General features: G+C 40.2%; 1 protein-coding gene across 1 annotated transcript in view; it reads left to right on the top strand.

Annotated features, from left to right (window-relative positions):
* LOC126281692 (nuclear exosome regulator NRDE2) overlaps window positions 1-15,398 on the top strand; it is a 163,645-nt gene that overhangs the window by 39,832 nt on the left and 108,415 nt on the right. The window contains exons 5-6 of the mRNA XM_049980860.1: window positions 9,175-9,404; window positions 13,709-13,854. Coding sequence (XP_049836817.1) covers window positions 9,175-9,404; window positions 13,709-13,854 — 376 coding nt within the window. The remainder of the gene's footprint in view (window positions 1-9,174; window positions 9,405-13,708; window positions 13,855-15,398) is intronic.

The following is a 15,398-nucleotide window of genomic DNA, read 5'->3' as shown; positions in this document are numbered from 1 at the left end:
GAGGTGTAGGAATTGGGATAGGTTTAGGAAAAGTACCAGAACTGCAGGTCAGGAGAGACTTACTGGACAGGATGAGGAGTCTTTTCTTCTCATCCCGTGCGGTAAGTCTCCCCTGACTCTTTTCCTAGACCTCTCCTGTTGTTTTCCTTCATCGCTCTTCTCACCCCTTCAAGCTTTCTGCCTGAAGAAGGAGCCACTGGCTCTGAAAACTTGCCTAATTACAACCTTCTTTTATGTGTGTTTTCTGCCACCACTTGATGAGTAGATTTGTCATCTATTCATCCCATTATACTGTCAAAAACTGTTTGTTTTCATTGTTGTACACAACATTTCAGTACATATTTCATCCTGTACGGAGCCCACAGTTTTTAACATGCCTCCTCGATCTGTTGGCATCAACAATACAAAAACCAACTAATATAGCAAATATAGGCACTTAATTAGCATTGATCAGAAGTCTATGCAATAATTACTTTACAGTTATAAAGACAGATGCTGGCGTGTCTGATTCCTTCATAGTATCAAAAGATGTGAGACAGGGCTGTGTCCTATCCCCACAACTATACAAATTCTCTGCAGAACATGTCATTAGGAAAGCTCTTGAAGGTTGGACCGAAGGCATCTCAATTGGTGGGAGAACTATCAACAACCTTCATTTTGCTGATGACACTGTGATTTAGCCAACAGGGAAGATGAACTTGCTGAGATACTAACAAGTATAAAGGACATTAGTCTAGCATGTGGATTAGACATCAACCTCAGCAAGTCCAAACTCATGATAATTGATCGAGGACAACAGATCCAGGTCACAGGTTGATTAAAGGAACTGGAAGTCGTGCATTCCTTCATCTATCTCGGGTCAACCATCTGTAGCATGGGAAGTTGTGAAGATGAGATGAGAAGACAGATCACGCTAGGGCGATTTGCTATGAAGAAGCTCACCAAGATCTGGTAGAATGGATCAATAACAAATAGCACAAAGATCCGTCTAGTTGAAACACTTGTGTTTTCTGTCTTTTTTTATGAGTACGAAACATGGACACTCAAGGCCACAGGCAAACAGTGCATTGGTGTGTTTTAGCTTTGGTGCTGTCATAGGATGCTGCACATAAAATGGACTGAAAGAACAACTTGATATCTCCAGATGCCTTTCTTCTCAAGTCACCAAAAAAAATTCTCCAGTTCTTTGGCCATAATGTGAGAAGAGAGGAGAAAATCTAGAGAAAATAATCTTACAAGGAAAGATTGAGGGCATGAGACCAAGAGTAAGAGCAGCGAGCAGATGCCTAGATCAAATCAAGAAGATCTGTGGTCTACCTCTTCAGCAGGCACTAGGAGAAGCTGGCAACCATCCGGGATGGAGGTGCTTGGTTCATGGGGTCATGATGCTCAGCAATGAGCACGGTGACTTATGATGATGATGATCATGATGAGGCACTTAATAATAATACAACCATTTGTGTAGTAATACAAAATGAGCAAGTGACTGTTAAAAACAATATACATTACTAAACTATTGTTCTTGTTGATGTACAATTCTTCTTTGGCAGGTTGTCTAGTTTCATGATTCTACTTCCTACAAGAGGGATGGGTTATTGCTTTTATATTTGTGCAATGAAATGTAAGAAGGAATCAAGAATTGAAATTTCATTAAAATTTTTAGTGTGTGTTGATTCATTCACTTCACAGTAATCAAAGTACTTTGCATAATTCGAAGAAAACATTTATATAAGCCAATATTCAATACAGCTCAACATGCAACCATGTCATTTATCTTAATTGTATAATACTAGATTCCAGAAGCCAACCAACTGTGCCATCACACAGCTACAACTGATTCACAACTGCTTGTTACAGATACAAAGCAACAAGTACAGCAATACACAAAGGCACAGGACAGAGATATGTGTATACACCAATCTTTACAAATAATAACTATATTTTGAATCATAATTACAATTTTATCATTTTGAGTGATAATAAGAAATGAAATGTTATATTAACAGTGTATCATGAGGGTCATTACTTTCACCTGTGTAGTATCGTAATCTGCAATATTTTGTGAAAAGAGGTGTGTTTAGCAGTTCCATTATAACCTTTTGCAAATTTTACACCAGCAGTGCTATAACAAACATGGAGAGAAGTGGAATGCAGATTAGATGCCTGTTGCACCACTGATTATTTGTGGGTGTATCGAGATTTATTATGTGTGTAAAAAAAAAAACCTTTTTTGAGTTCCCATACTTGTAGAAATGTATCCTCAGTAAATATCTCAGTTACTTGTCAAGTTATTACATTTTATATTGTTATGTGTTTATTCTGGACACCCTGTAGTTTTATTCATTAGTAGACTTACTCCTGCATTATTCCCATTTAATTTTGTGTTGATAAAACTGTTCTGACCTGGCAAGGAGTCCTGTACTTCTTGCCATTGCCCTTCAGTAATTCCCACTATATGTAACTTCAAACTATCTGTTGTCCTTTTTAAATTCTTTGACCTACCTAACAGATTAAAGGATCTTAACATTCCATGCTCTAACATGTAACACACCAGATTTGTTTTTCCAGATGACAACCTCCCTGAAGGGCTTGCCTGGAGATTTAAGTGTTGGGACTATTTTACCCCTGCCATATTTTGCCCTAGAGAATGCCATAGGGTTCCATATCCTTGTAAAATGTAATGGCTATAATTTACCCTTGCTTTCAGTTGTTTGCAGCACCATAATAGTGAGGTCATATTGGCTACTGTTATAATGCCAGACTGTTATCCCTGATAAGGCTGTAGCTCCTCTTTGGAAACCATAAGTTAGTCTGGCCTCTTTGTAGACACCTCTTCATTGTGGATGTGCCTACGACACGGCTATCTGTATCTTTGAGGCATAGAAACCATCCCACCATGACAGAGTCCATGGTTCCTAGTGGTGCTAGATAGGATTAAGATGTCACTTGTGCCTTGGGCATTTTGCTCCTCTAATTGTTGGCCAACTGTATTCTTTGTTAGTGGGTTCTGTCATTGGCAGAAATGCTTTGTTCTCCTTTTGTGCACAAATTGTCCTATGGTATCACATATTGATACCACGCCACAGTCTTCATAGCAGTGGTACTACAAGTTTTCCTGAGCTGCCGATAGTGATCTTGTGGGATCTGTCAGACCCAATGGAGCACACCCACTGACCCCATGCATCTAGAGGCTCAATACTTTGAGCAACTTCTGCTGCCACAATGTGGGATGGCTTGTAGTAGTGGCTCAGCCCACTCGCACTCAGAGCCACTTTAAGTGTGATGCTACACAGATGCCCTGTGGTTGCCACTACATCTCCTTCATTCGTACATTGGTATAGAGAAACTTTTCTTTGTGGGCAGTGTGATAGCTGGACTTCATTTCTTGTTGCATCATTTGTAATGAATCTTTTTGCTAATCGTTTCTGCTCCTGTTCTGCTTTTCTATGACAACAGGTGCCGCGTCATTCTGTTGCTCAGTTTTCCTTGCCATTGTTCACGATGTTATACACAACACATCCAAGATGGTAATTCAATGTATTACCAAAGAACTTGTGTCCAATAATGATTAAACATCTTTGTCCATTCATAGGTCTTTCAGTTTTGGGAACAGGAAAAAGTCACAGGGAGGCAAATCCAGCGAATATGGTGGCTAAGGCATGATTGTCGTGTTGTTTTTGACAAAAAATCTCTCACAAGCAACGGCGAATGAGCGAGTGCATTGTCATGATGCAAAAGCCAAGAATAGCATTTCTGCAGTTCCAGATGTTTTTTGCATATTTCTTCTCAAAAACGGCACTTAACATCAAGGTAATACTACTCCTTATTGATAGTACGACCTTGAGGCAAAAATTCATGTTGCACTACACCACAGTAATAATAATAAAAATATAAATAAATAAAAAAGTGAGCAGAACTTTGACATTTGATTGAACTTGGTGTGCTTTTTTCGGTCTTGACTCTCCAGGATGCTTCCATTGGGATGATTGGGCTTTATTTTCAATGTCATAACCATAAACCCATGTTTCATCACCAGGTATGACACTTTTGACCAAATCAGGTTCATCATTGATGTCGTTCAAGAGCTCCTGACCAGTGCTCATGTGACAGTTCATGTGATCAAAATAGAAAAGTTTGGAACAAACTTCGCTGACACACATCTCATGCTCAAAACATATGAAACAATTGCATGACACAAGCCAACGTCCTCAGAAACTTCTCTTACTGTAATTTGATGATTTTACAAAACAATTTTCTTCACAGCTTTGATGTTATCATCTGTTGTTGATGTGCTGGGGCATTCAGAGTGAGGTTCATTGTTGGCAACTTCTCCACCATCTTGGAAGAGCTTGTACCACTTGTAAACATTTTTTTACTTAGAGCAGACTCACTGAATGCCACTGTCAACATTTCAAGTATTTTAGAGCATTTGATTCCATTTTTTGCACAAAATTTGATTCAAATTCTTTGCTACATTTTTTATAAGAATCGAAACTAGCTGAACACATGAAAAAACTTGTCTAACCTTTCTATCTGTCAAAAACAAATGAAGTACGCACTGCACTTGAAACTGTGAATGTATGTTCAGTGCACCAACATAACAAAAAAAAGATCGATAATTGAATGTACGTTGCCCATGCAATTTGAAAAGTTGCCTTATTTTTTGAACAACCTTTGTAGTGTCTACAGAAAATGGGGACTCATCTGTGAAGAGAACTGTAGGCAGTCCCAGTGGTCCCTGTCTGGACTGGATGCCTGAGCGGTGACCTCTCCAGTTGTCAGGATGCTAGGAAATGGCTGTAGAAGCGTCAGAGACGCCAAAGAAACATTATTAGCTCATAACATCTTTATTCCTGCCGAGTACAATGTGGCTTGGTGATATCAACGACCTTCCCCGAGTCCTCGCTGACTCGCAGCGATGACACCAGATCCGGGCCGCGCAGTCTTGCTAGCGCAGCGCCGCGTGCTGTGACGTAGCGGAGGAATGCCCTTACTTCGGCCGCATGTGGCTGGCGGCGCCCGGCTGTGCGGCGGCTCAGCTGCGGACAGCAATCTGGTGTGCGTGGAGGCTTTGGGTTGGAGTCCCTGTGCTGGCGGCACGAGAAGCGTTCTTGTAGTGCAGAGTGTACTCTATCCCACCCCGTCTTCTTCCTTGCTCCTCCTGGTGGCTTGTCCGTGGTGGACGGGCGGAACGGGCTCCAGTCCCCCGGTAGTGACGGCAGATCCACACGGCCTAGGCCCCGCACAATCTCAACGACGGCTCACTGATGTGGTCAGCATTGGTGGCGGGTGAGTCTGCCATGATGTCTTCTAATCCAGGGTTGATGATTGACAGTGGCAGCAGAGAGGACCAGAGCTGGTACTGTCCCCCCACGTCTGCTGCTGGATGGGCCGCCCTTACTGCAACATCTCCTTAATAAAGATTAACATGTCGATCATTGAGCTGAGCGCTACGCAGCAACCCAGTACACATCTAACTGCAAGTCTAACTGCGAGTGCGAGTGCTTTGTTGCTATCCAAGCTGACACATTTAAAGGAAGCACGAGCGACGTCCTGACATCATGCTAGTTTGTAATGACCGCATTCGTTTCACTTATACTTCTGATTCATGTCGTACTCATCCCTTAGGTGTTCTTGCGACAGAGTTATGTATTGTTACGGCAGATGTACGCGAAGTTGTGAGATGCAGTACAGATGATGCTATACCTCTGTCTTGCACTCTACAAAAGTCTCCGTCTAACACAAACCCGCATGCTAAGCAATTCTCTCTCACCTCTTGTGTGTAACCAGGCTATTGCCCCTGCATGACGACACATTCCTATATATGTGGAATCCTCTTAGCTCTTGGCTAACGTACTGTCTCTGGCTCTCAGCATAGATCAATGAAACTTTGACAATATTCCACGTTTTCAACTCTTTACTATTCCGCGACAGTACAGAACTGTTTAATACTGCTAAGGTACACAAACCAGTGTTGTCTTAACCTTAGAATACTATTGGTAGTAGTTGATTCGACAAACATATTCCCCTTCAGTAATCCTTTCTCTTGTTGTGGGAGGGAGAGGCACACTGTACTCGCAGCGGTGCCTGATGGATCTAGTTGGCTCTGTGATTCCACTGGTGGAAGTGACCTATGCTGCCCTTTGATCAGGTAAACCCTATTTGGTCACAACATTTAGTATTCATGGGGGGGGGGGGGGGGGGGAGGGGGAGGGAATCGACTCGTCAATGCAACAAACGTTTAGTAATGAGAGGCCAACTTGCTATAGGTGCCTGACTGGATGTTTGTTAAATTATGTTTTGATTTCAAGTGAGTTGTGGTGCCTATTCCATAACTTTCATTTTCTTTTTAGATTCTGACAAATTACCTAAAACTGAGAGCTATGGATGTAATGGAATCAGATCTTGACATGATGATTCTGATGAATGTCGAAAAAGAAGACATTGTTTCCAATGACACTATCGACTATGTTGTATCAGATTGGGATGAAGGAAAACTCAATGCAATGGTGGCCCAAATTGAGAAGGAAGCACTTGTGAAAAGCAAGAAGGCAAAGCAATCAGCTATTCATTCCAAACATACTGCCCTGAAAAATGTGCAGAACACAAATAACAAAATTGGTTCAAGGGAGAGGAGTTCCTCAGCAGCTTACCAGATGGCTGTCACAACGTTATCCTCTGTAGATGACTTCCTATGTATCCTGGTGCCATCTAAAGGTGAGATAATGTCTAAGACAGGAATGGCCTGGAAAACAAAAGTTTGAATGAAACCATTGGTAAAACACCAGCAATAAATATAGTTCATATTCGTCGAAGACTGACTGCTTCCACTGGGTATAGGTGTGATATTCAAAAATGTTTTGAGTTATTTTTCTCAGATGACATTCTCAATGAAATGTTACTTTGCATGAATGCTGAAATTGCTGAGCAACACACATAGTATAAACCCGTAAATTGAACGTTGCTCACCAGAAAAAGTGAGCTGAAAGCTTTTCTGGCGTGCCCTGAAGGTGAATCATATCCCAACGTGCATTTGTTTCAATGAGAGCAGATGTGGTGCCCAGGTTTTGGCTACAACTTCCAGGGCTCGATTCAGTCTTATCATAAGCTGTCTTTGATTTGACAGCAGAACATCACGGGACCCCAATGATAAGCTGTCTGCAGTGAGGAAGATTTGGGGGATGATGTTAGAGAACATGATGCCTATGTTATTATTGATGAACAACTAGTTGGATTCCGTAGCCAGGTCACATTCAAGATATAAATTCCCAACAAACCTGGCAGATATGGAATGAAAATTGTAATGATGTGTGACAGTGGGACAAAATTTGTGGTACCCACGGTGCCACTTTTGGGGAAGGGTATGACCCTGACTGGAATACCAGTGGCAGTTTATTTATTTTTTTGTAGAAAAACTCTTTCAATCTGCTGAAGGCTCAGATTGAAATATAACCTTGGACAATTGCTGCATGTCCATTCCACTTTCAAAGAAGCTTAAGTCTGACTACGAGCTCACTGCCCTGGAGACAATTCGGTTGAACAAGGGGGAACTTCCAGGTGAATTCGTTGATATAAATTTTGAAAACCGGCCTACAGGCCTTCTTCATTTATGTTGACAATCTGACGGCAGTTTCCTACAAGCCAAAACAGAACAACCTCGTTTTGCATCCTTTAATCCGCTCATTACGATGGCCTGCATCCATCCAGACAACCATAAACTGCACAATATTCTCCAGTACAATGAAACAAATTCTGCCATTGATACGTTTGACCAGATGTGCCACGCTGCTAATGCCATAAGAAAAACCAAGCGGTGGCCAGTCTGTTAGTTTTACAATATGGTAAATATTGCCTCAATAAACACCTAAATTATTTATATGCACAGTTTGTACAGAGCCCATAGTGTAGAAGCGATGAACAGAATCTGTCTCGCCTGGTTTTCATGTTCTCCCTTGCAGGTGCTTTGTCAAAGGAATGGCCCATTGAAAGAAAAGATATTGTAGGGCAACATCGGCACATGATGCAGAGAACAGAAAACATGTTGATGTTACAAACCTCTTTGAACAGTGTCTGAACCAAAAGAAAGAGGAACTCTACCGCTTGCCCACCAGTTTCCAATGCAGGTCATGGAGCCGTGTCCATCACCCAGCCCTCTCAGCCTAAAGAATGGCGCATCTGTAGAGATTCCAGCTATAAGCTGAGAAGTATGACAAAAAGCAACTGTGTAACGTGTGATGGGAAACATCACAAGACTGCGTGCAATACGTGCCATTGGCAATGCTCATGAAGCCTGAAGGAATTCACATTATGGGGGTGAGTTACTTTCTGGCGAAATGTTGTTTCTTCAGAATTGATTTCATACAATTCCTCAGTGCAACATTTATAGTCAAGAGGCCATTTGTGATATGTAGCCACATTCTTTAGTCAGTGGCACCTTTGATTAATTTGTTGTATGTTTTTTGGATGTTATATTCATTTATATGTCAGCTGTTCTGATTATTTCATTAGGTGTACATATTTTTTGTGTTTCCACATTTTTTGCCAAGTTACTTTTCCTTCATTGGATAAACTGATCTAGTAATTTCTCTTTCTGTTGTTTGTGTTACTATTGTTCTTATTCAATAACCATGGCACGCGATCTCTCAAATTATCGTGTAAGAGCTGTTGCAATTTTCTTTTGTGTACTTATTACACATTGTTATCGTTGGGTGAAAAATATGTGTCAATGCCTTTTTGTTTGTGAACCTATGCAGTTTGAGTTTTTGTGATTTTTTTGCAATGGAAAAACTGTGTAAACCTTGAACTGTATTTTTCTTTAAGTTTCCTCCAGTAAAGGATTCATAATTCTGGCAATATGTCACTGTTAATTATTTTCTTGGTCAAAACTAGGTGTGATAGTCAAATCAATGAAGATATAGGTATGGAAGAGCTCAAAATTGGTATAGTATTGTTCAAAATTGGTATAGTATTCCAGGTTAATATGCAGACATGTGTATGCAAATTGATGTAGACACGCACTGGACACTGACATTTTTGGTGATTGTTGTTGTATTTAATTGGATGCAATATTTTGTTGCTGCATAATAATTGTTGTTTCATTGAACTGACTGTGTAGTCAATACCTGTTCATGAACTGAAATGATGAAATAAACTGACCCTCCTGTTGTTCTGCAGGAAGTTGTACATCAGTTTGAACGCGCATATCGTGGAGTACATGGAAAGGGCACAATGGCAGAACGGCAGTTATCAATCATTGATCGTGCCCTAGCCCTTAACCCAGGAAACAAACAGCTTGTACGAAAACGAGTTACAATTGCAGAGTCTTCATTGTCAGCTGATGTAGCTTCTCGGCAGATTGAAGCTCTTCTAAGCACACAGCCTACCAGCATTGAACTCTGGAGGGGGTAATTGTTAAACAATAGTTTCTATTAAATTTTTGTTTGGTATGTTATTGAAAACTGCTATTTTTGGATGCTTATAAGAGCAAAGCTGTAACAAAATACTTGTGATGACTGTTTTATGTTCACACTTGAATTCCTGTTATTGTGGTGCTCTCTTTGATTCAGTAGTTGTTGTTGTTAATTAGAAGCAATCAAACTCTGACACTTGGGTTATAGGTTGCTCTTTTTAATAGCTGTGTTGTGCCATTATTCTTAAAAACAAGTGGTAACTGTCAGGTACAGTGGCTGACTTGGAGAGAGAGGTATGAACAAAAATCTTTTCCTACCTTGGCAAATTTCTTCAGTTTAACCCATTACTGTTGGTTGTTTCTCCCTCTGTTTACCTTGAACATAGTCTATGTTTTTCTTCTTACCTTGTTCCCTGGAGCTCTCTGTTACATCTCTATCCATCTTAATCCAAAATAAGTTTGATCTCTTCTCATTACATGTCCATACCAATGATGTCTTTGGTCATAGATGTTCTTATACAACTTAGTAACTCTTCAAACTCCTTCCATTTTCTCATTAGGAATTCTGTCCAATTTCCTGGTACCACACATCTATCTCAGCATCTTAATTTTGCGAACATGTAGCTTCTTGCACTGCTTGTGCTGTTGAGAATGAAATATCTAACAAATGAAATAAATCATGTTAAACTGACTATAATTGTCGTCATGAGAAGAAATTACAGCTTTAAGACCTGTGTTGCAGATTGTACCAACAGATGTCAGTAGATGGTGGGACAGCTGCAAGTTCAAGGAGTTGAGTGGGCACAAATAATCCAGTGTTGCTAACCATGGGAATCTACACAATGTCCTTCATTTCAATGACTGCTTCGCAGCCTGTACCACCTGGATCCTTCCCACCAACACCAGCTTTTCTGAATTGTGCAGGTGGGAACTCTCCCTGCAATATATCCTGAGGTCAACCTTCATTAGTCATTATCCTTACCCATTCAGACCCTTTCCTGTTGCCTTTCCAGCACTACACAGCCCTCTATTCCACCAACACACACAATCTTTTTGTTTCTCTCCTTTTCTGCTAACTCCCCTCCTCTCTCTGCCTGCCCTCCGTCTAATATTCCAACTGCACCTAGCTGCCCCACTCTCCACTTTGTCCCTGCATGCTCCCAGCAGCACCCTGCTATCCCTCCCCCTCCCCGCCCCAGCTTCCTCACTACCCACATCCAGTGAAAGCTAACTTTTCCGACAGCCTTTTTGTTGTGCTTTTCTGCAATTCAGCATCTCTGCTGTATGGTGAATAGCAACTATGCTTTTCATTATTTTGTTACATTTCATCTTGGATTTTCCATTGTTGGAAACAGTAAAAGTCTAGATGGGAGCCAGTGGCTTACTTCTGTGGCCTGTGCTGCAATGTTGTCAACTGTCACTGTGGCATTTGATGAGGATGAAATGTGATGTGTGAGCTGTTGGTTCCACATGGCCAATGAGAGAGCAACAGGTGGACAATATGTCTGGAAGCAAGAGCCATTGTAACAGTATTATGTCAGTATAGAAGTGAAATACGATATGAAGTCGGATAAAAACAGCTGTGTTCACAGGTTCCACAGTAACCACAACCTCAGAAATTGTAACATATCAGGAAAAACAGCCAGTGACAATGAAGATAAATTGTGTTATCACAGTTGACAGGATTAGTAAGCGAAAAATATAAAATTAATGTAAACCATTTCTTTACTACTTATGTTATCAAAATGAAGACAATCAATAAATGCTATAATGTTAACTTTTTAGGCAGATACTCTGTGTCAATAAAGCAGTCTGTAATTTTGATTTGTCAGCGTACCTAGCCATTATCGATGCACTATTTTCTAATCTCAATGCATGTTAGTTCCCTGTTGTTTGGGCACCAGTATATGTTAACAATAAATTTTCCTCATGAAATCTTTTGCAAAAGAGAAAGGGGGAGGGGGGGGGGGGCAGTCGTCTTACAATCAGCGTCATCGTATACTTGGATAAATACAGTAATATATGAGTTTTGTGATTTGGTCACCTATTTTGCTGCTGATAGCTGAAGTAGAAGATGTAACGTGAAGACTGGCTTAGCATCAGAAGCATTTATAAAAAAGAGGACATTGTTAACTAGTATAAATTGAAGTGTTGCAAGCTCTGTTCTGGTGATATTTGTATGTAGTGTGGTCTTGTATTAAGTGAAGTGAGGAGGATAAGCAGTTCAGACAAGAAGAGAATATAAGCTCGTGAGATGTGGTGCTGTGGAAGAATGGTGAGGATTAGATGGGTGGATCGAGTAACAAGTGAGGTGTGCTGATATGGTTAGGGGAAAAATTAAATGTTTGGCATAACCTGACTAGGAGAAGGGATCAGTGGATAGGATACATTCTGAGGCTTAAAGGGACCAGTTTGATAATGGAAGGAAGTGTGAAGGGTAAAAATTGTGTGGGGAGACACAGGGGTGGATGCAATAAGTGGGTTCAAATGGATGTTGGTTGCAGTAGTTATCAAAGATGAAGAGACTTGTACAATATAGAATAGTGTGGAGAGCTGCAGGAAACAAGTCAGTCTTCAGCTGATGTAATCATTATCATCATCATCATCATCATCATCATCATCATCATCATCATCAACAACAACAACAACAACAACAACATGAATTTTATTTTCCTCTAGTTAGCACAGCCTTGTATGTCTTTTTCCTCTTTGTAACTGGGCAAAATTATACACACGCACTCTCTCCCTCACTCCATTCATATGGAAACTGATCTTCTTTATAGATTTCCAGTTTCTCATTCCTTCAGGGCTGATACCAGGTCTTCTCATGATATATCCCATATCATTTTCTAACTGGGATTGCCCTCTTCTCAAGGTTTTCGGGTTTCCTTCATCCAGAAGTTTCTCAAAGTAATCTACCACTTATTAATATTGCCCTAATCTTGGAGTAGGAATTGAGCCTCTATTCTTTAATAATATAGGTGAAACTATTCCCCAGTAGTTCTTCAGCCAGTCTGTTAGCCTTCTGACTGCTGTTAATGAGTTCACTCGTCTTGCCCTGCTACTTCCCAGATGCTGTTGATAAATACAATACGGCCTCTGGAATTTTGTTCAGCACCATTGAAGAGTTAGCTCACGCCTCCTTACTGACTCCTGAGCACTAATTATGCATATAGACAAACCAGAACTCAGATAACTGAGTAGTGTTGATGAGGTTAAGTGTACACCAGGATTTCTGCCAATATCACAGTAGCTTTTCATAGTTCTGGCTACCAGGTTGTCTTTGGGTACTTCCTTGGTTCTAACCTCATTTTGCAACATTTGACGTCACTTTAAATCTTACTGTTCATGAGGATTATCATCAGCAATGTGCTTTTCATCATTTTTACTACTAAGGAAATGATAGGGCATTGCGGTTGCATTGAGAAAGAGGTCATGGAGATATGAAGGCGACAGTGAGGATGAATTATTCATTGTCGACCTTAGTGATAACTCGTCTACAGATTCTGAAAGCAAGCTGTCTACATCACTAGGTGTGACACTGAGCTCATGTTTCAACAAGAGATGTAACTGATAGTTCTTCTGAATCTGAAAGTATAGTTACTTTCAGAATGGGTTACCAAAATCAGATCAGAAACTGTTGAAGAAAAAAAGCCATCTTTACATCTCTGTGAGTTTGCAACAACCTTAAATTCAGAGAGAAGCTTCAAATTCAGAAACTAGTTTGAATTTGGCTGTACATTTTAAAAATAATTTATTTCACACTTTTCAGCTTTATAACCATTTTGAAGAGCGAAGATGAAAATCACTAAATCTCTGACATGTCTTAATGATATGTCATTATCAGAATATTAGAACTTATATATATCTAGTCTTAAAAACAGTCATCACATTACAGGATATGAATGTAAATGAATAAATAGTACAGCTGACACTGTGCATGTTATACTGCATTTGTTTTGGCCGATACGGTGCTGTGACATACATGCATGACATCCGTACATCAACTGACATCAACGTTTGTCAAAACCACTTCAGAGATAATTGTAATATTTCGACAATGACATGTCATTCAGGCATGTACAGCATTTTATGTTGTTCCATCTTAGCACTTGATAATAGTTATAAAGCTGTGAATATTAAAATATTGAGGTCTTTGTGGTCTGGGTCCCATGGGTAGAAACCACTCCCCTTGCCTCCTCCTCCCCAACCTCACCTCTCTCCCTCCTCCCAATGGGCCTTGATATATTGACAACCGACAACATGCTGCGTACCACTGTAAGTTTCTCTGTGTTCCAGGTTTGTACGTACAACACAGTGGAGCATGGCATTATGTTCTGCTCCAGGTGTGCTGAATCTGTACATCAAAGCAACACAGCAGCTCCACCAGAGTAGACGTGGTGCTCCAGCGTCTCAAACACCACCAGCTGAAAGGGCCATCATTGGTAAGGATGATTAATGAGAGTTTGTAGCATCCCATAAATGATTTCAGAGGATTATAGAATTATTATTGAGATTAGGAATAAATTTGCCTCTGACTGCAAAAAGACCTTCAATTTCTTTTTATTGTGTCATGATCGATTTCAGGGCTTCCAGCCCTTCCTCAGGTGCAACCAGGATACCATATTTACACACGTACAAGACAACCCTGCTTGACCCCCCCACCCTTTTTATTTTATTTTAGGAGGCTCTTTGAGAAAATTTCACTTGTAACATATTCAGAGTAATAAAACTCATAAACTGTTTCATTGATATAAAGTACCTGCCTAAGGATTTTATTTTGAATTTATGCTATTTATTTAGTGCTTACATTTTGACAACACAAAGAGAAATAAATTAACCAAAAAGAAATGATTTGCATTGATTTTTATCTTTATTTCCTATGCCTACTACTTGAGGTTGTTGTTTGTGGTATTACTATTTTTAATCATCATTGTCATCATCACTGGTATCGCTTCTGGGATGATGGTTTACCTAATCATTGAGCGATGAGAAAAGATGCAGTGTATTCCTATGTAAGGGCAGCACTGAAATTTATGATCTTCTTCGTGATATATAATTGTCTGCTTCTTCCAAATATGTCACGATTTCTGAGGTGATGAATAGGGTGGGACATAATAGCACTGTTGAAACTGCTGTGAGTGAAATGAGCAGCAACAAAATTTATAATTGAAATGAGCAGAAATGAAATTTATAATTGCAGTTGTAACAGTATTATGCTGTTTCTTCTGAATATTTTGCGATGTCTGAGGTTGTGCTTATGGTGGGACCTGAGAATACTTATGGTGGGACCTGAGAATACAGCTCTTCCCCCCCCCCCCCCCCTCCCTCCCCCTGAATAGGTGTCGTAGTTCCCATCTACACCGAGATGAGAATGTGACAATATTTTTCTTCATCTCTTGCTTCCAGCATCATCTACCCACTGCTTTCTCATTGGCTGCATAGAACCAACAGTGGACACTACCCATTTTGTTCCCATTGTACCTCACTGTGAGTGTTGACAGCATTGCTGCACGAAACACACTGGCATACCATTGGATCATATCTAGAGTTTACCATCTTCTGCAGAAATGTTCACTATTGTTGAATATTTGTCCAGTTTTAAAGGCAATTCATTTCTGACTGCATATGAAAAGGCAGCTAACTGAGAAAAAGGACTTAGTTGCAATTTCTTTTTCGTCACAACTACAAAAATTGTGGGGCTTTTCTGTTGCTAATGCATAATGTAGTTTGGTAAAATCAGTGTTACATTTTTCTCAGTGGGTATAATTAACAAGTATTATTACTTTTGTGACAAGTTTCTCCAATCAATCTAGAAAAAAATTAACAACAATCCATTGTTAAAAGAGGAATAACATCTGTGCAACACAAGGGTAGAATAGGTTCAGACCTCCTTGATGTAGTGTCATGGAGGTCGTCCTCTCAACATTTTCGGCTTGCGTGGCAGAGAGAATAGTAACCAGCCTTTGTTATGCAGAGAATGAACAAT

Source organism: Schistocerca gregaria, chromosome 7 (assembly GCF_023897955.1).
Source record: "Schistocerca gregaria isolate iqSchGreg1 chromosome 7, iqSchGreg1.2, whole genome shotgun sequence".
Lineage (NCBI taxonomy): Eukaryota > Metazoa > Arthropoda > Insecta > Orthoptera > Acrididae > Schistocerca > Schistocerca gregaria.
This window is presented reverse-complemented; position numbering and strand designations above follow the sequence as displayed.